At 35.9% G+C, this 24,963-nt stretch overlaps 1 protein-coding gene across 26 annotated transcripts in view; it reads left to right on the forward strand.

The window, feature by feature from the left end:
* NRXN1 (neurexin 1) overlaps positions 1–24,963 on the forward strand; it is a 1,127,584-nt gene that overhangs the window by 1,065,420 nt on the left and 37,201 nt on the right. The window contains exon 1 of one of the 26 annotated variants that reach the window (XM_078444469.2): positions 9,798–9,983. The exons of 24 other annotated variants lie outside the window; for them this stretch is intronic. In XM_078444469.2, coding sequence (XP_078300595.1) covers positions 9,951–9,983 — 33 coding nt within the window. In that variant the 5' untranslated portion in view covers positions 9,798–9,950. Of the gene's footprint in view, positions 1–9,797; positions 9,984–24,963 lie in introns of those variants that run through there. One more of the 26 variants, XM_078444468.2, reaches the window with a different exon arrangement.

The following is a 24,963-nucleotide window of genomic DNA, read 5'->3' on the forward strand; positions in this document are numbered from 1 at the left end:
CTAATTAGAGTGTAATATTTATTAGTTGACTGATTGAATGGTTAGTGAGTGAATGGGCCATTATTTCACTTTCCTGGGTATAAGTTCTAGAAACTGCCAAGAGCTACCAGGTAGGAAGGAAAACAGCAGCCCCCTCCATCTGCCGCTAATTTCAATAAGAGTCTTCAGATATTATTTATTTTTCATATTTAATTATTCATAAGCATTCTTTCAGAAAAAAATGTTTCTTTTGCCAGCAAAGTTGTTTGTTTTAAAATCACCAGTCTGGTTTATACTGTTTATTTAAATGCTCATTTTCTGGGGCGCCTGGGTGGCTTGGTCGGTTAAGCGTCCGACTTCGGCTCAGGTCATGATCTCACCATCCGTGAGTTCAAGCCCCGCGTCGGGCTCTGTGCTGACAGCTCAGAGCCTGGAGCCTGCTTCCGATTCTGTGTCTCCCTCTCTTTCTGCCCCTCCCCTGTTTGTGCTCTGTCTCTCTCTGTCTCAAAAATAAATAAACGTTAAAAAAAAAATTTAAATGCTCATTTTCTCAGTTTGATTAAGTAACAAAATTCAGCAAGGTCTAATGATTTCATTAGAATGAGGGCTAAAATGTGACTCAAAATATGTGGGTACTGACTCTGGTGTTTCCACTTGCTAGAAACGTTTCTATGCTTTAGATTTTTTATTTTTCAAGTTTTAATTATGATATACTTCCTTTGCTTGTATTTCTTGCCAGGTTTTGGTAAGGATAAAATGAGTTAATTCACAGCATCATGGCAGCAAGGACCCAGAAGTAGATCAGTAAAAATATAAAACTATAGACCTACAAAATAGTTAAATATAAAAAAAATTCTAAATATTACAAAACAGACCTACAGTAATACAAATGCTCTTAGGAGTGGGTGGTTTATAACAGAGTTAGTGAAAGAAGGCCTTTTTACCTAGAGATACAGGAAGAGGCTTGGGTTTGTGTATCACATTGACCTATTCATTCATTCATTCATTCATTCATTCCTCATTTACTTAACAAGCATTTATTGAATGCGTAATAGATGCCCAGCCCTGTGCTAGAGGTTAAGATTCCAATGATGAAGTGGACAGAAGCTCAACCATGGTGTTACTAATAATCTAAGAAGAAGAAAAAAAACATATATCCAAACTACAACAAACATAAAATCATTTGATAAGTGCTAAACTTGGTATTATTACAAAGTACTATGGGAACACAGTGGAAATAATGACTAACTCTGCCTAGGGGCTTTGGGAAGTCTGCAAGAAAGAGTAGCATTTGAGCTTGGTACAAAACAATGTGTAGGAGTTTACCAGAATTTTTTTTTTTTAATGGGAAAAGGGCACCTCTAGATAGAAAAAACAACATGTTCACACCAGTGAAGATGTAATAGAACATAGCATGCTGGAGACAATGTGAAAATTAGAACAAGTCTTTTGAAAAGTACTTTGGCAGATTGTTTCAAGATCTATAAAAACACTTATGTCTTTAGACCAATAATCCCACTTACGGGAATTTATCTTATAAAAAAATACAAAGGAAGAAAAGTGTTATTTACAATAGCAGAAATATAAAATTGAGATGGATCCATTATCCAAAAACTACAGAATAGTCATGTAATTATAATGTACCATTTTGACTATTCTGTTATTGTAGAATAATATCCTAAGTCAAAGTGGAAAATGTATAGGCCATCATATTAAATTATGAAACACTAAATTGTATCTTTATTATATCCATTTAAAACGATGCGTGTGTACAGATAAGAAATGGAATAGAATGTGAAATGAAATCAAAACAATAACAACAGCATTAACAACAAAAAGTTTTGTGAAGGTGGTGCTATGTGAATTGATGTTTTTTAATAGATTTACTTTGTTGTGGTCCTATCATTTACTAATTCAACTCATGGTCATTGACTGTTTCCCATGTGCTAAAAGCATTGCTCAGTTCTCCACTTGAAAAGGTAAAGGAGCTTATTATTTATATGTATATATTTTTATTTTAAAGAAAAGCACTTTTATATTTCCATGCCTTTGCTAAAATAATTAACTCTACCATTTTCAAGACCCAAGTTGAATGCAGCATCTTCCAAAGGGACCTTTTCAGAATCTCTCCATCCCATCATTCCTAATCTCTCTCTACATTTTTCAGACTTCTGTCCCTCAAAATGAAAGACATTGTGCTTTAGGAGTTGAATTGGAGAATTCAGTATGTCCAAGGAGGTGTCATAGTGGGCAGGGGTGGATCCACATAAGTCTGTTTCTCAAAGTAAGATCTAAAACAGCCTGCCTCAAAATCACTTGAAGCACATGATAAGCATGCAGTTTTTCACTCTCATCACTAGAAATTATAATTAAGTAGATCAGGGTGGGTCCAGAAAATTAGCATTTTTAACTAACACTCTAATTTTTAGGCATCTTATATTTGGAAACCATTGCTAAAAAATATTGAATCTACATGAAATAATTGCATCTGCCTACCAGAATGTTATTGTGTAACATTATATTTATATGAGTGACCAGTTGAGAATTTCTCTGTTCACTGATTTTCTAATAATGTTATGTTCAATCCAAGATGAGCTTTGTTTCCAGCTTAGGTTTCACAATTTTCTTAATGAAAAATATTCATTCTTTTTTTAAAAATGTGTGTTTATTTATTTTGAGAGAGAGAGAGAGAGAGAATGAATCCCAACCAGGCTCCTTACTGTCAGCATCAAGCCTGAGGAAGGGCTTGAACTTGCCAACTGTGAGATCATGACCTTAGCTAAAATCAAGAGTTGGACGCTCAACCAATTAAGCCACCCAGTGATCCTACTTATTCACTCTTGATCAGTAAAAATGTGTGGTTTTTTTTTTGTGTTTGTTTGTTTTTGGTTTTTTTGGTCCATGTGCTTCTGTGCATGCATAGGATTATGGAGTCATTTGTAAGCTTCTTGTAGATATCTCTTCTAAAATTCTTTTTTTAATATTATTTATTTATGGGAGACCTCTGAGAAATAGAGTGCAAGCAGGGGAGGAACAGAGAGAAAGGAAGACACAGAATCTGAAGCAGGCTCCAGGCTCCGAGCTCCGAGCTCAGAGCTCTCAGCACAGAGCCTGACATGGGGCTCGAAACCACTAAGTGCAGGATCATGACCTGGCTGAAGTTGGATGCCTGACCCACTGAGCCACCCAGGTGCCCCATATAGATATCTCTTCTAAGTCATTCTTGGTGCTTAAGATATCATCGTATGGTCCATAATCTAGGAGTGGATGAGCAGGGATAAAAGAGACTTACATTTGATAATATCTGATAAGCTGTGTTCACTAAAAAGCAAAAGTTTCTCACAGTCCATTAAAGTACCTCAACTACTTAAAAGGTTTTGTGTTCTTTTTTTTCTCTAGTCCTTTTTTTTTTCTTCCTTCCTTCCTCCTTTCCTTTCCTTCCTTCCTTATTTCCTTATACTTCCTGCCTCTTAGCAGACTTGACCATGGACTGAGTATGGCTTTTTTGCTTAATGCTTTTCATCAATCAGCTGCCAAAAATATTTGGTCACTGATGGCTGTTTGGTAAAAGGCATTGTCCTACTCACAGTATCCTGAAAGAATCAGTTCCTTTTTAACATTGTCCTTCAGCACTTGAGTTTGGATGAAAATGAACAATTAGTCATTCTTCTATCAAAAATTTTTAAAATGTATAGTATGTCAAAAATTTCAGAAAAATCTTTAAAACGAGGAGTTAGGGACTAGCAGTATAAATCCCAACGAGATAAATCTGGAAAGAGTATGCTTTAGCATTATTACCCTTTGACCTTAAACTGGCCAACCTAGAAGCCAGCTGGGAGAAAAACAGTAAGAGAAAATTTCTGTACAGTGTGCACTCGCTTCATCTTCATGAATCATTGTTGTGCATGAAATGGGCTGGGATTTCTTTCTGGGTGGATTTATTGTCTTAAACAATTGGGGAAACTTTGCTATGATTTTAGTGGATTCTGATCTCTTATAGAAAAGGTCTAGAGGTCTCTAGATAGGTCTCTAGAAGTCTAGAGAGCCATCCTAAGGAAACTCTCTCAATACAAATGAATTCTTAGGATATGTAAAAGGAGCCTGCTTGGATAGCTGCACGTTCATGGTTTCTAATTGCTGCAATGTGGTAGGGACCAAAACAGCCAAGCGGCTTAAATAATTCTGACTGTAAAAGGGTCATTCTATTCTCCAAAATGTTACTAATTGCATATTTCTTCTATGCACATTAATCTTTCTCACTCCAAAATATTTTCAACTAAAATATCTTTACATTGTAAAGTCCAACCTGGGAAACTGTCTCTTACTGGATGTCTCTAAAGTATCTGTATTTTTTTATTGTCTGCTGTGGTGCTTCTCTCTGTTCCAATGTCTCACTTGTTGAATATTACTCGTAATACTTTTTTTTTTTTTTATTTTACGCCTTAAAAAAAAAGCTTCCTATTTCCATTCATTGGAAATTCTGTTGACATGACTTTTCTGGAAGAAGAATTCTCAATTTGTACTCCAAAATGATCTTGAGGTTCTTATATTATGGAGGTGGGATGCTTATTTACAGTGCAGACTTTCAGGACCCATCTAAGTCCAAGACAGAATTACTCTCTGGGGAAGGGCCCAGAAACCTGGATATTTAGCATGTTTCCTTATGCAGAGTAAACATACCGAACAACTACTCTGTAGCACCAAGGTTACTTCTGATTTGGAAAGAACATTTGATATGTAGTCAGTAGACTTTCAGTTGCTAGTTTCATGGGTCTAGATGTCATTTAATCCTTCTGAGTCTCAATTTCTTTTATTTTTAACATTAGTATAATAAATTTTAGAGTACAGTGTTATCAAAAAGATTACATGAGGCATTGGTTTTTGTGTTTTTACTTTTTAAAAAGCAAACGTACCTAGAGAAATAACCAGTTTAGAAGAAAAAAACCCCACAAGAACAGAGTAGCAGAAAAAAATAAGATTTAGAATATATGAAATTTTACTTATTTTGACATTAATTCGCTTCCTACCTTTGATGTGTACCTGCACATATTAAAGTTATAGTGAACGGAAGTTGAGTGGTGCTCTATGGCCTGAAACTAGGACTGCCATTTATAAGGAGAAAAAGCAAAAACAATAAAAATTTTAAACTAAAATAAACCACTATGATTTTCTACCATTTCTATCTGTTCCCTTTTCTTAAAAAATGTAAATGGTCCAGAAGTTTCCTCACATATATTCTCTCACAACTAGCTTACTTCCTGACATATGTCTTTTAAAAGTCAGCCAGGCATCCTACTTCCCATTCATCATAACTGTGGTGCAAATACAGACAAGAGAATTTGATTAAAAAAAAAAAAAAAGCCTTCAGCAGTCACACATAAATCTTCTGAAGGAGGAGACTCAAAGTTTCTCCTTTTGTGTTTCATATCCTAGAAATGCTCATGGGAGGATCATACTCTTTCTTGGATAACCCAAGCTTTCAATGCCATAATCTAGGATCATGGGGTGAGCTGGGAGGAGTCTTTGAAGCCATCCTTGTCTCTTACTTGACATCATTTTTCCTTTCCTCTAAGTCTTACTCTGGTTGATAATTATGGTGATTTTTGAAAGCATCTTCAAACTTGCCAGTGTCATGTTCACTCACTGACTAGACTGGGAAGAATTCTACTGTCACTTAATTCAAGCCAAGTTATTTAACCTCTCTGCATCAAAATCCTTCATCTGTAAAATGAAGGAGTTTGTCTATGCAAACTATAAAGTTGTAAAAATCTAGCTAAAGAGATTTATGACATGCGGTGTTCTCTTACACCACACAGTATGTGATGGTATCTGTAGATCTGTGGCTCTTTTTTACTTATCTCTTTTCTCCCTCCCTCCTCTGTCTGTCTGTCTCTGTCTCTCTCTCTCATCTGCTTTCTCACAATATTTTCTGGGCAAAAGGAGCATTAATTTGACCTAAAACTGCTCCAATGTCCTAGTCATCCAGGTGGCTTTGTGTCTCAGCTCTGCTGCCCTGACCCCGAATGCCACAGGCTTGGCCAAGTGTGGAAATCAGCATGACAGGAGTCACAGAGAAAGTGCCTGAAGCTGTCCTGAGAACTCTGTTCCCAGAAACCTTGTCTGTGGGTGGAAATGACCAGGTGGGGCCTGGAGACCAGGGCTGCAGTGTTTCTAGAGGATGCAGTGTAGCTCGGCCTTGTCTGTGAACTGTGATGTGGGATGGTCTGAGATAGCAATTTGTCCACTTGCTTGTTCACACGTACACCTTCGTGGACTATAAAGTAGGCGACAATGGTAAATAGCCTAAGAAGTATAACTTGAGGGTCAGGAAAACCCCTTCCCCTTCACATAGTCTCCAAATAGCCCTCTTGGGATCCCTGTAAATACTACCTTTTATGGCCATACCTGTAAAGATCCAAACATGAGGAGGAGTAAGGACCTCAAGTCTTTTGTATTGTTTAGTTCATTGGGATTAATTCCTCAGACCTTTGTTTAAATTAAAAACAAAACTATGAAAAGTGGAATATAAAACCCATCAACAGCATTTGAAAAAGATCCTAATGTTTTGCCAACACATTTGTTGCCAACAGGCTTCCGGGTCACCACCCTAGGAGTTTTTCTCTTACCTCCTTTTCCCGGTTCCTGTTTCTTCTTCCTCATGACTTCTTAACTATGGAGGGATCCAGGGCTTGGCCCTCAGTTCTCTCTTCTCCACCTAAACTTTCTTCCTCACCACTTTATAATATACACCTCACAGTAAAGAATACTTTTTGTTTTAAACCTCTTTGTAAATAAGGTAGAAAAGCCTAATATTTAGAACACAGTTTATCAGTCTCACTATTGACATTTAGAGACAGATAAATCTTTGTTGTAGGGGCTGTGCATTGGAGGGTGCTTATCAGCATCTTTGCCACCACCCACTCTAGATGCTTGTAGCACTGCCCCAGCTGTGACAACTAGAAATATTTCCAAACACGGTCAGATGTCTCCTTGTGGACCAAATTGCCCCCCACCTCATAAGCTACTGTTTTAGTGTAACTTTGTGTAGAACACAAAAATCCTTTAATAATGCAAATTATAAGCCTTTGACTGAATTTAGCCAATTCAATATTTTTTAGTGTTTATATCTCTTAAAGTACTAGGAATCTGAACAACAGCCACAAAAGAGTGAACAGTGGAATCTATAAGCCGAGTTCTGTCTCTTGGATAAAAGAAGCTTGGGCCAAGTAGGAAGCACAAGAAAATGGATTTTGTTTTGTCTTTAGCCCTACACCACTATTGGTAAAACAAACAAACAAACAAAAAAACAAACAAAAAACAATGAAACAAAAAAACAACACATTACTTTGCCTCTAAAGCAGCAGTAAACAATATCCTACATTAAAATTCATGGTTAGCTCTGCCACTTCTTGCTAATTGCATCCTGCTGAGAAAACTAAGGCTTGGAGGGGTTAATTTGCCCAAGTTCTGCTAATTAGCCAAATCATTTACTTCTCAGTCCTTCATGTTCTCTAAGAATCAGAGATAATTTAGGTGAATTGTCACTGCATATTGTAAAGCTCTTAGCGCCTGTAAGTTTGTATTGTTATAGGCATTAAGAGATGAAAGAACTGAAAGTTTAATATGGTTTGGGGAGGACTTCAGCTAAGATTGCTAGAACCTGTCTCTGGCAGCTCCCTTCTTGCCCACACCTACCCTATTTTCTTAACATGAAAAAAGCAAGCCACACTCCCTTCTCTCTCCTCTCCTTTCCCCTTAACACTTTTGCTCAAATATCTACGAGCCACATTCTTCTAAGCCTAAATGAATGTAGATGCCATCATTTTAATTAATTAATTTTGAATTAGAAAAGTAATACATAAATTGGATGAAAAGCATATAAAACGGTACCTATGCCTCGGTCTCACCTTTGAACCCAGCTCTGCTCCTCAGATTTAACCACTATTAACTGATATTTTAGGTCTTTTTGGAAATTTCCTCTGCATATGCAACTATATTTCATGTGTGTAAATGTGTGTGTATGCGTGTATATAAACTGTAAACAATTTAAAAAATTGCACCTTTGATTTTTGTTTAAATAACATTACATCTTAGAAATGTCTTCATATAAGTACATTTGAATTTGCCACATTATATTTTACAGCTGCAGAGTATCTCTACTGTAAGACTCTACCATTATCTAATCAGTCTATTATTGATGACTAGATAGTTTCTACTTTTGGCTATTGCAATTCTGCAATGAGTAGGTTTGATGGTGCTTTATTACTGTAGTTTTCTTTTTGATGAGAAGTGTTCTGGGCCTTATTTTTTTTTTCCTTTAAAAAGATAAAGTTTGATTATTGAGGATTATGTTATTATTGAATAAGTAGGCCAAATAGAATGAGCACAAAACAATATGCATTTTAACAAATTTGAAAAATGCTTTATTATTTCCTGATAGTCAATATTGAATAAGGGTGGATAGATATTTGCAGAAAACTTGGCAGGGTTCAGTGTTTCAAGAATGTGTTTAAAAAATAGCTCCCAAGACAAAATGAGCTTTGGAATTTCAGCATTCTAAAGCTCAGTGACAATTTACTTATGATGGCACATCTATCAGTATTTATTCTCAGATTTTTTTTCAGTAGTGTTGGGTCACTCTAAAGGAATTAATCCTTGAAAATGTATGGATATAATTAAAACTGGGCAATGAGGAACAAAAAAGAGAAGTGCCCTGGGTACTCTTTCTATTATTCCTGAAGATTCTTCATTGTTTCTTTTGAGTTTTTTTTTTTCTTGTTCTTTTTAATCTCCATGATATTGCCATTTGAAAAATACTGTGGTCTCATCACTTGTAACCTTACCTGTCAGACTGGATACAATCATCTCAGTTACCTTGAAGAACTGTGCAACATATCTGTTATTGCACAATGATCACTGGAAGCAGATGTATTGGGGTATATAGTTCCATATGGTATTCCAGATGTGTGGATCCTTTGCTTACCAAAGAATTATTTTAAATTTCAGAGGAAAGACCAAAAAAATGAGTCCATATTTCCATCACTGGATAACACATTTGTTCTTCTGGCTTTAGGAAATGAAATGTACATTTGGTGGTGGGTTTTTGTTGTTGTTGTTGTTGTTGGTTTTATTTTTAATGATTGATAAAATGGCATATTTATTGGGATTTAAATCGTCTTTAAAGAGGAACAGTTCTAATTGGCAGAAAAGCATAATAAGGTACTTCTGATTGTTGCAAAATTGCCTTTACAAAATCATCCCATAAAAATACTCATTATAAACTTGGCATTCAAGAAAAAAGTCATTCATTAACTTGGGAATAAAATTATAATTACAATTATAAAGCTTTGCGGCGATCCTGTTAGGAGGGTTGCATGCTAATTGCACAGTTTAAGCTTCTAATTTAATATTAGGTGAAAACATGATAATCATCTGAAGGGAAGTACATAAGAGTTTAAGGGTTGGGATGTTAAAAAAAAGTTTCCCTTCTGTTTTGCGATCGCATTGGATTAGAAAGCAATATAGAGAAAATTCTCTGCGCATGAAAAAAAGGTCTTTATTTGGGTCGCATTTAGAGGGATGTCCGTTCTTCTATGCAGTCACAGCCAGGGAGTAAATTCAACAATAGCAGCGATGCTTACTTTTTGAGAAGGGCGCGGGCTGGGCTGTGTACCAACAGCCTCGTCAACTGCAGACGGAACTGCAGCATCCCTTCCTGCAGTAGGGCGTCAGCCATTGGTTCCTCGGTGACACGTGACTGATAGAGCCTTTTCTGTGTCTTTTCTCGCCCATCTGTGTGCAGGGCACTGATAGGCCAGGCTGATGCGCAGGCAATTTATCATCTTGATCTCCCACTGAGTCAGGGAGCTCTCCTGTCACCAGTATTGATTTCAGAGGATGGACTAAATTTCCTAGGATTTCCATTAAGAATTAAGAAAAAAGCTCTAAGCACGCAGGGTAGCCAGACAGACATGGATATGAGATGGCACTGTGAAAACTCGCAGGTAGCTTCTTCTCTCACAGCCGGTGCTCAGCACAGCTTAGAACTGCAGCATGCAGGGTTTAAGATACCAGAAGGCTAAGAACAATAATAATGAAAATAAGAATAAACTCTCTTGGATAAACTAATTTTAAGATTTATGTTACAATATTTATTTTTGGAGATTGCATGTCAAATTTATGCACGCTCTATATGAAATATAGAAACGATGCTTTAAATCTTTTAATGTCCTTAAACCCTGAGCATGATTGCTTCTAGTTTTGTTTGCTGCTTTTTGTGAGCTTCAGAGGTTTTTTAGCATGCTTGTGGCAAAAACAACCAAAAATTGTGTGTGTGTGTGTGTGTGTGTGTGTGTGTACATATATATATATATATGTATTAAGTTGGTTCAAGTAAAAGCATGAATAAAAGCTGCTTTCAATACTTGCCAGACTGCTTCATTATCGTTAATGACTTGGTGATATTTTTGCCTAAATATGCTTAGATTCTGACCATGCATGCTTTTTGCGGCAGAGTGGGTTTTCGTTGAGAATTTGTAAAGCTGGAATGTCTGAATTAAATATATGTTTGGTACAACAGAAAATGTATTAGTGGTCAACGATTAAACCTGATTAACTAATGGAAATATTTCATGATGGTAAGATTTAAGTAACATTTATTTACACTAGTTACTTCTTTCTGAAAAAAATGCATGTCTGGGATTAATGAAAGTGTTTATATTTTTGAAATATAAATATTGACTATTTCAAAGATAGTAAGATTTTAATTTTTAAAAATGCATCAAGGTAAAAAAATTTCAAAAGTATATATATATATATATATATTTTATTTTAGCCTATGAAATGATTCTAAACCTGCTGTTTGTGTATGCAAGAGATCATGTGCATGTTCATGTGTGTGTGACTTCTTTGGGGAATTGTTTGATACCCTCTTGGCTAGTCCTTATTCTTGTGAAGAGGGAAAAAGCCCTGGCATTCATATATTTCCTGGGCCCATGGGAATTAGAGCCAGCAGAAGCAAGAGTAGGGCCAGATGGGATTGGCATGCTTGGCAGTGAGTACAGACAATAGGTGGGGGCGGAGCAGATGGAGAACAGAAGGAATTGCATATCAGAAAAGGGGAGCCGGGAGGGGAAGAGCGGGCTTGATAGTGAAGGAAGCCTGCCCTCTCTTTTCAAGGGAACTCCTGACTGCATCTTCCTTTAATTATGAGATACAATGTCATGTCTGTTGTAACAAATATTTTTCATTAAATTAGGGAAGGAATCATCGAGTAGGGAAGGAATCTTATGAATAGAAGTTGCTTCACCAGATTATAAATGATGTGTTGTCTGTTGGTTGTTGTTTGTAACCTTTTTCTCTTTGCTGTGTTCAGGAAAAGTAGGAGCAAAATTAAAATTAAACTATTGTATTATTAGGGTTGGTGGTATCTAGATAAAAATGTGGCAGTAACTACTAAACTTATATGAATCACCTTAGATGATTCAAGCATCTCTAGGGGTTGCTGACTTTTTCCCTAAGTAAGCTTTTGATTCTGAAAATATTAAGAGCCCATGCTGACTAATCTGCTATTATTTTACTTCTAGCTTATAAATAGAGGTTCATTTCTAGAATAACTTTGAATGTTTTATTTAAGTATTTGTTGATTTTTTTTTTTTTTAGGAAGCTTGGGATCTTTATTACCAATGTTTAATTCAAATTCTGAAATGAAATTTATCTCTCAGAATTCTCTATCAAGCTTTCTGTCACCCAAATGCCCAGAGAACTGTGCAGTCATTGCCCAGGAAGGTCAAAGGGCTGGGGGGAAAGTGAAAATCAATTTACTTCTGAATTCTATAATTTTAATAATTCTTACAAAATTTTAAGGTGAACTTGGACACAGTTTCCAGTCCTGAGTGCAAATGAACTTGACCAAAATCATGCTGCCAAAATATACCAATAAAACACAAATTTTAAAAGTTTTAAATATACATATTTTGATCCATGGGTCACCCACAGCTCACTCAATCATTTGATTAGTGGACCTTGCATATGGAGAGAATTACCATTTTCCAAGTGAACTTTTGCCATGTTGCATATTTCTCTTGACTTACCCTTTGGACCTTGGCTTGAACCAAGGTCCTGGATAAGAGAATGAAAACTTTACCTTTGACATCTTGAGGTATTCAAGATAATTTACTCAGATCACTTATATTAATTTCCCCAGAGTCGAAGAATTGAGCCAGTTTCTTATACTTTATGCAATCCTTTTCCTCCTTGCCCTTCTCTTAGAAATTAATGAAAGCGTCCACTAAGCAAGAAAATGTTCCTCACTTGGCAAATTCTGTCCAATGATTTTAGAAAGAAATAGAGCCTGCAGACAGAATCTTGGATAGGTACTTGTAATTTTGAGGGTTGTCTGGTGTTCCCTAAGTAAGATGACCCAGTGTTAAAGAAGAAATGTTTTCACTGATTTGCACAATCAAGTTTGCATAATAGTCTAAAAACCATGTAATCCTTACAGGCAAGGTGGAATGAAACTAGAAGAGCCCTGAAGTGGTATTAAATGTCTGGTCAAAACAGTATTTGGGCTCAACTGCCAAGCAAATTTCTCACCAAGACATTAACCAGGGAAATGCTTACATATTTACATAGTAATTAGTGATGTAGCATTGCATATTAAGGATGTTTTGGGTAGTTATGATGAAATGTTACTGTCTGCGTGCCTTCCATATGCTCCTTTAATTTACGGAATGTGCTCATCCCACAGCATCTGGGTGCATTTATAAACTACAAGTGCAATCAATTAACTATATGATGGATGCAGTAGGCAGAATGCTAATTGATGGGAAAAGCCCTCTTGGCTTATACTTGGTAGTTTTCAAATGGGAGGGGGAAAAAAACATGTAGCCAAGGACTTTCAGCCATTGTCTATATTAAGTTTAAATGTTTTAAGAACTAAGCTTACTCTGCCCATTTGGAAATAATTCATTTGAAACAAGACTTTTTCCCAGGCAAAATTAGTCACTTTTAATTCCAGTATATGAGCACTAGCAAAATTCATAGGTGAACCGTATTAGTGGATATTTAATTGTCCTTAGACCAAGTGGTGCCTTTTATTATTTAGTCTTTTTCATTTCCCATTTTCCCTACTTCCAGTCTTTTATTTCTCTGCTGCTTTACCTGTCACTTGTGAATTCAAATGCTATTTGCTCCAGACCTCAATTTTACTACACAATAAGCTGTATATAAATTCAGCAGTGTAATGACACCAAATTTGGCTTTATACATTTTTGTGTGTATTTAGGCTTTCGATTTCTTTGACTTCTACTAAGATTACCATATTGACCTGCAAAGATTGGTTTTACTTTCTGCTATTGTATTTTCATTTACTTGACAATTGGTATTTGAATCTCCTGAAGACTCCCTTGCCTCATCACTCTGGCACAGAAAATGGAGCCAAACACAGTAATATCTAGTAGAAGAGCAATTTCCAGTATACAGAATAATTAGGAAAAGCCATAGACAAGTATAAACTGATGGATATCTCTAGTTTCCCTTAGCAAATGAAGACAGTAATATATGAGATATCTTCAATTTTTGTGTCATAAATTATGAATGGTTATCACCATACATTTCCATTTGCTTCTCAAATTTTTTTCCTTTATTTGAATTCACTTGATTAAACATTGGTAACTATCTCAGAACTATTTTCCAAAATTAGTTATATGCTTTTCTTTTCATTGTTGTGGTATATGTCTGTGTGTGTGTGTGTGTATACATACATATATATAATTGTTTTTTTAATTCCAGTATAATTAACATGCAGTGTTATATTGGTTTCAGATGCACAATATAATGATTCACCAATTCTAAACATTACTCAGTGCTCATCACGATAAGTGTACTCTTTTTTTAAAATTTATTCTGAGAGTTTGCGAGGGGCAGTGAGAGAATCCCAAGCAGACTCCACACTGTCAGTGCAGAGCCCTATGTGGGGCTCGATCTCATGAACCATGAGATCATGACCTGAGCTGAAATCAAGAGCTGGACGCTCAACCGACTGAGCCACCCAGGCACCTCTAAATAAGTGTGCTCTTAATGCCCTTCACCTGTTCCACACATCCCTCCTCCCAACTTACCCTCTGGCAACCACCAGTTTGTTCTCTATATTTAACAGTCTGTTTTTGGTTTGTCTCTTTCCTGATTTGTTTTGTTTCTTAAATTCCACATTTCACATATGAGTACAATTATATGGTATTTGTCTTTCTTAGACTGACTTCCTTCACTTAGCATTATACCCTCTAGATCTATCCATGTTGTTGAAAATGGCAAGGTTTCAATCTTTTTATAGCCAAGTAATATTCCATTGTATGTATTTGTGTTGTATATATATGTGTGTGTGTATTATGAATATATACATATATGTTGTGGTATATATTTTTTTGAAACTACATGTGAAATAACAATGTAATTATTTTTTTTAATTTAAAATTTTTTTTAAGGTTTATTCATTTTTCAGAGACAGAGAAACAGAGCGTGAGCGGGGGAGGGGCAGAGAGAGAGGGAGACACAGAATCCAAAGCAGGCTCCAGGCTCTGAGCTGCCAGCACAGAGCCCGATGTGGGGCTCAAACTCACAGACTGTGAGATCATGACCTGAGCTGAAGTCGGACGTTTAATCGACTGCGCCACCCAGGTGCCCCTGTAATTATTTTTTTTAAGTTAGTGGGTTTTTTTTTGTTGTTGTTTTTAGGTTTTTTTTGTTTGTTTTTTACTTGAGAGAGAAAGAGAGTGTGAGTTGGGGAGAGGGCAGAGGGAGAAAGAGAGAATCTTAACAGGTTCCATGCTCAGTGCATAGCCTGATCGAGTGGGGCTCGACCCCATGACCCTGGGATCATGATCTGTTAAGAAATCAAGAGTCAGACGCTCAACCGACTGAACCACCCAGGCACCCCTGTAATTATTTTTTGTGTTAACAGAGAGGCTCAAATACTTTTCTTACTATTTTCCCACAACTATAATATAATGATGAGAGTGACTTGAATATTATCTTAGGGAACCAAAAGAAATCAGTCTCCTAAAGAAATTAGTCCTAAAGTCTGTATGTTCCCATCTTTGTTTCCACTGCTTTTTTAATTAAAACATAATGGGGTTTGTAGGATACCACAATCTTGATTCTCAGACTTTTGACCAAAAATATGATTACATAAATTCACAGCCTAGATTTACTGGTAACTTCATGGATAAAGTGGGGTTTAACGCTATGGAAAAATGTCTTCACCTGTGTGATCTCTTCACATTTTTCCAACTGAAAACTCTGCTAGAGCTTCAAAGACCATGCCTTCCCAGTCAATTGTCCAGTGAAGCGAATTTGCTTCTAATGAAAAAATATTATATATACAAAAATATAGATTATATATGTAAATACTATGTATATATAATAAAGTATGTACCATAGGTACAAAACTAAAACTATCTTTATGACTTCAAAATATGACTATGTTATTGTCAGATCAATATTGCATAGAGTTTTGATGTTTTTTAAAAGCACTTCATTTTGGAGTTGCATAGGTATCAATTCTAAATTACTCGTGTGTGAACTGTCTACACAGTGGGTCACCCTGCATGACTAGATCTGCTTTCTAGACCACTTACCCTCCCATTGGCTTAAAAATCACTTTTTTCAAGTACATAGCATGACTTCTCTTAATTAGCACAGGTAGACTTGAGTGGATCATCTATTCATTAGATTTATAGTAGAAGTACAATATTTTCAGAGTTGAGTGTAGTGTGTGTGTGTGAATATGTATGTCTGTATTAAACACTGGTAAATATTTAGCTGCTAATAGGTTTAAAGGATACATATAACTAACTAGAAATTTCAGGAAAAACAGCTACTCTTGGGTCTGCCAATAGTTTTCTTAGCCTTCAAGAAGTGTATTATCTCCTTCCAGAATGTTGGCAATTATAATATATAAGCAATTATGTCAGTGTTTTTTGTACATTTGATAGTTAAAATATGTTAAGATATCTATTGATATATGTATATAGATATATATAGATAGATAGATCAATTGATATATAGATATATATAGGTATTAATTTATCTATACCAAAACTCTGCTAGATATGGTGGTTGACTCAAAGGAAATTCAGATATTTCTTGTCTTAAAAGTCCAGTTGAAGAGTCTACAAAAATGCATATAAAAGTAAAGTACTGAAAGCTGACCTATTTTACCCTATAGTATGAATTAATGAAAATATATTTGCTGCACATCTGCCATATACTTGATGGTAGTTTGGAGATAGGAGAGGTCACTATGGGTTAAGTAGATACATAGAAGTTGTTCTGTTCTATGTCCCTTGTGTTTGTTTCAGCAGCCCTAGTTATGCAGTCACAAAATAGAAAGTAACACAAAATCAGGTCAAATCAGGTCAGCGACACATCCCATCACACTAGTACCAGCCTCTGAAGTGGTGTCTAATGCAACAAGGGTATTGGAAACAAGCAAGGTTCCAAGTAGCGTGTCTCAAAATCAGTCAAGGTGGTTGTTTCCTGTTCTACATGTTCTCAGGGAAACATATGGATTTATTAAAAGCCAGTCTTTATGCCTTGTGAGTAATAAAAGTAAATGCAAAACATGTATAACTTTTGGGACGCCTGGGGGTTCAGTCAGTTAAGTGTCTGACTTCTGCTCAGGTCATGATCTGTGGTTCATGAGTTTGAGCCCTGCATCTGGCTCTGTGCTGAGGTGAAAGCCTGGAGCCTGCTTCAGATTCTGTGTCTCTCCCTCTCTCTGCCCCTCCCCTGCTCACACTCTTTCTCTCTTGCTCAAAAAAAAATTTTTTTTTAAATATGTATAACTTTTTTTTTCTTTAAAACTCACCTGCATATTCTCTTTATTTATTAAAATTAGCCTCATTGCTAAACATTTTCCTTAAAAAAAACAAATCAAGGGGCGCCTGGGTGGCTTGGTCAGTTGAACATCTGACTCTTAATTTCAGCTCAGGTCATGATCTCATGGTCCATTAGTTCAAGCCCCACATCAGGTTCCAGGCTGACAGTGTGGAGTCTGCTTGGGATTCTGTCTCCCTCTTTTTCTGCCCATCCCCTGCTCACATCTTCTATTTTTAAGTAAATAATTTTTTAATAAGAAAAAATATAAGAAATCAGTTTCCTTTTACTGATGGAATGATTTGGGTATAATTCAGTGTGTTTGTAAATTACCCCAGTAATAATTTTCAATCTGCTTGATTCTACTTCCTTTTCTCTATTTGATTGTTTTCTTTTTGAATGGTACCGACTGTAAAGAAAGTAGAATGTGGATGGTATAGGCAAGAAGCAAGGGCTTGGCCTTGAGTGAAACAGTTTTGAATAGTGATAATTATGTAAACAGTCTACTCACGTTGTTGAAATAGTTATCAATACTATTATTTCCTCGGTGAGTGGTTTTAAATACAGTGAATAATTATGGGGAACTTCATGAACCATTGATTAGTACTGACTGAAATGATAGCTAGTTGTAAAATATCAAATTGAATAGTTCTTGATTACTCTTTAAAATTTCAAGCTAGAGATAGTAAGCTTAGGTCAATGATGAAGGCATCCATGCAAAAAGGGTTTCCTAGATTCCTGACTTTATGGTTTCCCACATAGCCAGTAAGATTTCAATTGCAATAGACGATATCATTTTAAACAGAAGGCTACTGATTCAATAATAAAATAAATACTGACTTTAGCTTCCCTCTCTCTTTCTCTCTCTTGATCTCTATCTCTTTCTCTGTCTAGCAATTCTCTAAATGTTGCATGAACTCTTTGTAGTGCTTTAGGAAGAAAGACAAGGTTCTAAAATGATAAGATCTAGTAGAAAAATAAATGCTTGGGTGGCACCTGAGTGGCTCAGTCAATTAAACATCTGACTTCGGCTCAGGTCATGATCTCACTCATTGGTGAGTTTGAGCCCCACGTCGGGCTCTGTGCTGGCAGCTCGGAGCCTGGAGCCTGCTTCAGATTCTGTGTCCTCCCGTCTCTCTGCCCCTCCCCTGCTCTCTCTGTCTCTCTCTCTCTCTCAAAAATAAATAAACAAACATAAAAATTAAAAAAAAGAAAAGTATATGCTTGGTTTATTTGAAAGTCTGCAATGGAAGGACATTTCCAAAGACATGCCATGCAAGTGAGCATAATACATGTTTTGCATCTGTAAATATTGCAAATGGGAAGTTGGCTTTACAGGTTACTTTGGTATGGTTGTGGTGGTTATATATTTTTTTCCTTTATGAATGTATCTGCATCTTTGTTTTTTATGTTTATTTATTTATTTTTGAGAGAGGAGAACACAAGCCCGGGAGAGGCAGAGGGAGAGGGAGACACAAAATCTGAAGCAGGCTCCAGGCTCTGAGCTGTCAGCACAGAGCTGGATGCAGGGCTCGAACTCATGAACCATGAGATCATGACCTGAGTTGAAGTAGGACATTTAACCAACTGAGCCACCAAGTCACCCCTGTATTTGTACCTTTTTAATGAAAACTATTATATAAATGTCAGTTATGTCAACTTATATGTAATATATAAGATTTGATCTGATCAGTGTGCTTCCTTTATATTTTAGTTTTAAAATAAATGCTATAATTTAAATACATAGAAATGCTGCAGAGAAAGTCCACTCTTCATTCAGCTTCCCCTAATATTAATGTTTTATTGAAGCATTGTCCATTTGTCAGTGCTAAAAAAATTAACATTCAGTGTGCTCTTTGAGAAGTGATTTTTTTTGTTTTGTTTTGTTTTTAGGCTTTATGCCACTGAGTGTTGTGAAACTACATTTGGAAAATTCCAACATCACTTGTTTTTTGCTTTGTTTTGTTTTGTTTTCCTATCAATATCTAAGAGAATCCTCCTTAATGGACTACACAAAATTTCTGCTTTGAAACATTCAATCAAACATTTTAGGAGAAGAAACAATTAATAGAAAAGCAGTCCTTTTTGTTTATACCTATTTTTTCTTTGCACCTTTATATATGTTGGTTTCATTTTGAAATTGGTCTGGGATTCTCTTTTTGTTTCCTTGTGAAATTTACACCATTATCAGCCTGGATTGCTCTTCTAAACTTTAGATCTACCCTTACAAACAATCCCAATTCACCTCAAATTCAACATGGTTCCATTGTGAATGGGTTATTTTGGGACTTTATCTAATCTTAAAACATTTTCTTCTAATTGATTTATGTAAAGAGATTGTACTGAAGAAATGTTTACTGCTACTGGTGTGATGAAGACCAACTACTTAATCTGCTGGTACTTGACTTCTCCATTCATAAAGTGAGGGCTTCACAACTCTAATACTTTTTTACGATTTTAGAGTGTGAATAAATGTGAATTCCCTTTAAGTTTTTAAAGAAAAATGGCCTTAACACATAGACTCCTTTTCATTTTGTTGAATCATCTCCTTGAATTTTGAGATAAATTTACATCTTTAATTTTATTATGAGAATTTTCATTTTGAAACTAGTGTGAGAATAATTCCAGTTTTGGCTAGTGTTAATTTGAGGGAAAGCTCCTTTTCCATTTCCATAATGAAGAATGCAGAGGCTCGTTAGCATTCTGTGGGCAAGGCTGGTAAATTTCAGAAAATTGGTGATTTGGAAATCTAGAAACTCACCATAGGAAATGCTACAGAAGAAACATCGTTTCATGTCAACATCATCTTGACAAATAAGGAAAAATTTTGCAGTGTGTATATCACAAAAGCAGGCAGAATTCTGTGAAAACAAAGGAAAGGGGCACCATACTGCCTGTTCTTGTGTTCCAAAACCTCTACCTTCACTAAGAGACCTTGGAATTATTTCAAATATATTTTTTATACAGTGGATGCCAGAAGAGCTAAATTATTCATTGTAAGTGAAAATATTTATTACCATGTGTCTAGAAGCTCTGATTCCCTTTCTGGTGTTCCTAATAAGAACCCTGTGGTGTAAAATCATGGGCTGAATCTACTAAATAATTAGCCACATGAATACTGTACCTATCGTGTATATTTTTAGGTTTCATATCAGTAAATATTTGATAAAGTGGTGCAGTCTGGACTAAAAGTCCTTCATCCCCAAATCAGTTTTACATTCTTCTCTAAGAAGTAAGGTGCCCTGTGGCTTCTAATGGAAGTGGAAAGGAAAGTAGAGACATAAACAATCAACAGCACCATCTGAGAAAATTCTCATCAGTGATAAAGATTTATGAAAAAATAAATTTGGTAAATGAAAAATAAGATCCTCAGAGGACAAGACTTTGTAAGCATTTCTTTATAAACTTAAAAAAGAAAGTGGATCTATATTGAGAACAAAAGTTTAGATGTATAGGACAAATTATTTTTATGGATGTTCACAACTTATATATAAAGCCTAATATAGCTTGCAAAATGTCTATAGTAATTTGAAATAATTAGCAGGGAAATATTCTTAGACACAGGCAAATGAAATTAGAATTTTGACATTTATAATTTCAACACTTCTGAATATATGGAAGGTGCAGTGATTGCATTTTTCATTTTTTTCTATTTGTTACCAGCATCTAAACATAGACAGGATTTGGTGGATGTTCTGGGAAACCAGCATTTTGGAGCACCAACTGATATGTACAGTAGAGGTTTAACTAAAAGTTAAATCTTATGATAAATTTGATTTCCAGAACACTATTAGCTTGAAACATTTCAGCTTTAAAACATACTCTGGGCGCTGCAAAGCTTAAGCACTATGGCACCAGGGGGAGCGAAGAAAGGCAAGGTATTATGAGGTGTGGGAACCCACACTTCTCAGGCAACTCATTTCATTATGGCTACGTGAAGTATAGGCCTGGATTCGGTTACGGCAGTTCTAGAACATGGGGCCGATTTCCCCCCCTTAGTGTCTTTCTTGGCTAATCACCTATGATATATTTCATTCTTTTGTTAGGAGTAAGTCCTCTTACCACTTTAATTTTACTGTATCCAGGGGAACCTAGGTGGCTCAGTCAGTTAAGCATCCGACTTCAGCTCAGGTGGTGATCTCATAGTTCCTTAGTTCGAGCCCGGAATCTGGCTTTGTGCCGACAGCTCAGAGCCTGAATCTTGCTTTGGATTCTGTGTCTCCCTCTCTCTCTGCCCTTTCCCTGATCGTGCTCTGCCTCTGTCTCTCTCTCAAAAAATAAATAAACATTAAAAATCAATAAATACATTTGTTGTATCCAGTGGAATTAACTTTTGGAAAAGCACGCATAGGTTCGGAGAGGATCTAACCAGATAACTCACCATTCTTTGCCTATTTTAGTCAACGTCACTGAGAAACTCCCTCTGTTCATTGTATCTTGTATTGTTCAGTGGAAAGTATTCAGGGACAGAAAAATTTTCTACTAGCCAATTTTCCAGTCTGTATCTTAGGTTTGGTGTTTAAGAGGAGTGAGGTCTTTGCTGCCACAGACAGCTAAAATCTAAAGACTCCGCTTAATCAGCTAGTCCTGGAGCAAGGCTAGTTTGATAAATTGTCTTACTTTTACGTGTACATTTTTGAATATTTTTTTCATCTTAAAATCCTTTCTTGAATTTTGAAACCAAGACCTATCTCACATCTCACTCAGTGAGACAGAAATCCTACTTTCTTAAGTCTGAAAGACCTGTCATTGATCTCATGTGTAAATGAACTGAGACACCCTGCCACTTTCCAAACATGGGTGGAGGAACCTTTTTCTCTCCTTTTTTCCTTCTTCTGCTTTATTTTCTTTATAATTTCCTATTTGCTTTGTCTCTCTTCTTTTAATTTACCTCTAATGGAAGGATGCTACTGACATCTATTGTTTTCTTCTGCCCCACTTGTGTCACTTAAGAATCAAATTTTGAAACCAATAGATGGGTATGAAATTGCTAGGTCACTAGCCATTATTTTTAAACCTTGTGGAAGTTAGGAGAATCAACTGGATTCTGTGACATTGAAAGGAAATATATTGAGCACAACCTAATTCTTAGATGGATAAGATTCTGTACATTTGAGGAATGGCAAATAAGATTACTCGTTGAAGCAGTAGTTAATTGGGCAGAAACTAGAGTCTTCACAATAGAAGTATTAGGAATTTAATTTTTTAGTGAAGCCCTCACACTTCCTATTTAATTGTGTTGGTTTTGTTGGTGTTGTTTTTGTATTTTACTTTAATTTTCTCTTCTAAATAAGGGTATATAATATTTGTTGATGTTGAAATTATAATTTGTTGTTATCCTAATCTTTTGGATTCAATATTCAAGGATAAATAATGGAAGGGTAGGCAAAAATGGTGTCACTTATAATAAACTGTCCCATGACAACTTCCTTACTTTAGATTATGGTGAAATAGTCAATAGTCTAACCACCTTAAAGCCACTAATGGTTTTAGATAGAAACTGTCACATTTAGCTGAAAAGCAAATTGTTGAGAACCAGTACATTTCCCTTCATTGATAAAGCACAAGGCCCTGTATATTTTTGTTTCATCTGTGGCTGTCAGCAAGGCATTTCATGAAATAGAAGATTATTGAATTTATTTATGTATGTATATACTCATATAGTTTTAAAACTTTTAACTTTGAAATGATTAAAGATTCACACAGTTACAAAGAAAAATGCAGGGATATCCCTTACATCCTTTACCCAACTATCCTTGTGTTAACATCTTCCATAACTGTAGTCCAATATCAAAACCAGACTATTGACATTACTATAAATCATAGAGCTTTTTTAGATTTCACTGATTACACATGCATTTATTTGTATATGTGTGGCTGCATGCAATTTTATCATATGCATAGCTTCTTATAACCACCACCACGAAGTATTTAATTGCACCATTACTAAGAGAACTCCCTGTGTTATACCCTTGATTAATTAGATTTTAAGGGGACCTGGGTCATCTACCCTAACCTACTTTATTGGGATGGGGAGTGTTTTGCCTCAGGTCAATTGGTTAGATAGTGATTGAATTCCTAGTTGGCTCAGAATGCTGTGTCCTGTCCCAGACCACTTTCAGACATCCCACCTTTCATTCTTAATTTGTAAAGTTAGGCAATTATTTTTCTATAATTAAAAAAAAAATTTTTAATGTTTATTCAGTTTTGAAAGACAGAGAGTGAGTGGGGGAGGGGCAGAGAAGGAGACACAGAATCTGAAGCAGGCTCCAGGTTCTGAGCTGTCAGCACAGAGCCCAACACTAGCTGGAACTCACCAACTGTGAGGTCATGACCTGAGCTGAAGTTGGGTGCTTAACTGACTGAGCCACCCAGGTGCCTCACTACAATTTTAAAGATAAGAGAATTGAAGCAAACAAAAGTTTTAAGGTAGTTCAATTGAACAATTTCATCACAATTCTGGACTTTAAAAAAAATCAGATATTCTAATCCTATTAATGGATGCATAACAGGTTAAGGGAACATTAACCATCAGCGTGAGCATTATTGATATTTCACACAAAGCATGTATGTGATACATGTAATCCACGTTGCTTCATAAGGATTCAGCATGCTGGCTGAGAGGGAGAGGGTAGTCAGTTGTCATCTGTAAAGAATCCCAGAGATTTAGCTACAAATTATATAATCAGTACTCTCCATCAAAAGAATGGAATGTCTCCTCCCTCCCATTCACACACAAACACACCAGATAATGTAGAAATTTGTTTTCCTTTCCATTTTGCCTTTAATGCTTACATTAATTTAGTTACCTCTTATACAACTATTGAGGTGAGGTATTGGAGTTGGAAACAGGGGTATCCTCTTTGGAACAAGTTTCAATGCTACTTACTTTCGGAATGAATCTGGTTATAGAAGAGCAGAACAGAAATTATTTGGAAAGATTGGAGGATCAAAGACTTTTCTACTATATCAGCATCATAGAAATTAGAGATGCAAAAAACCCATTAGCTGATTTGCCCTATTTCCATGGAAATTGCAGTGAACATTTTTCAAAAGACCTAATCTATTTTTGTTTGAAATAAATGGGAACTCAATGTATATTCTTGTTTAGAACTTGAAACTGCTGATTGTTGTGTTTTCTGGGTTGTTTTTCTTTTTAGATCCACTTGACAGTTTGCATAGCTAATTATTACGTTCTCATTGTTTAATCTCAGCATTCCTGTAGGCTTTTTACAATGGGGGAGGGTGGAAAGCAGGACTACAGTTTAAAGTACATCAACAAGCTGTTAAATCAAGGAGTGGGGTGGGGGGAGGGATGGAGAGAATGAGTGTGTGTGTGTGTGTGTGTGTGTGTTTTCTGGAAGATGCGTCAACGTTAAAGCAGCAAAGTGGATTTTAAATAACTACCAGGCTTTGGTAGCTATAACACTTTTGTGAAGGTTTTGTTCGTAACCAAATACAGAAAATAGTGGAGTCGCTTGTGGCCTCATTTTATGTAGGGCACTTTGTATCATGATGGGTCATTTGCAACAAAGCTTTTGCTAGGAACACTAAAGAACATGCAATCTTAGAAATCCAGTTGTTTGTTTGTTTGTTTGTTTGTTTGTTTGTTTGCTGGTGAATGAACTTTCATAGATGGAAGGACCCTAATAATTTGAAGACAATTTGTTACGAATTATGTCTTATACCAAATAGATAGTTTTAAAATTTTCCTTTTTTAGTATTCTGTGAGTTCCATTTATGGGGAAGAATGCTTTTGTCAAGAGTCACTGGTTTTATTGCCAATGTATCATGAAACCATTGTGGAGGATTCAGAATTTAGAAGCATCAAGTGAACCATTTAAGACCAATTGAAGTAGTGATGGTTCAAATGAGATAAAATTACTTTTTTTGTATGTCTTCTCATTGGTGGTGGTGGTGGTATTGCTTTTGGTAGGGGGTGTTTGAAATACTGACTAGAATTACAGACTTCACCTTCTTTCCTGCATTACAGGGTAGGACTCTTCTAAAAAGATGCTCCACAATTCATTAGACTGAAAGTTTGCTTTAACAGAGCATTCCTAAATAATTATCATGCTTCTTTAAGGATATGTTCATTTTGGATGAGAA

Source organism: Panthera onca, chromosome A3, assembly GCF_046562875.1.
Source record: "Panthera onca isolate mPanOnc1 chromosome A3, mPanOnc1 haplotype 2, whole genome shotgun sequence".
In the NCBI taxonomy this organism is placed as follows: domain Eukaryota; kingdom Metazoa; phylum Chordata; class Mammalia; order Carnivora; family Felidae; genus Panthera; species Panthera onca.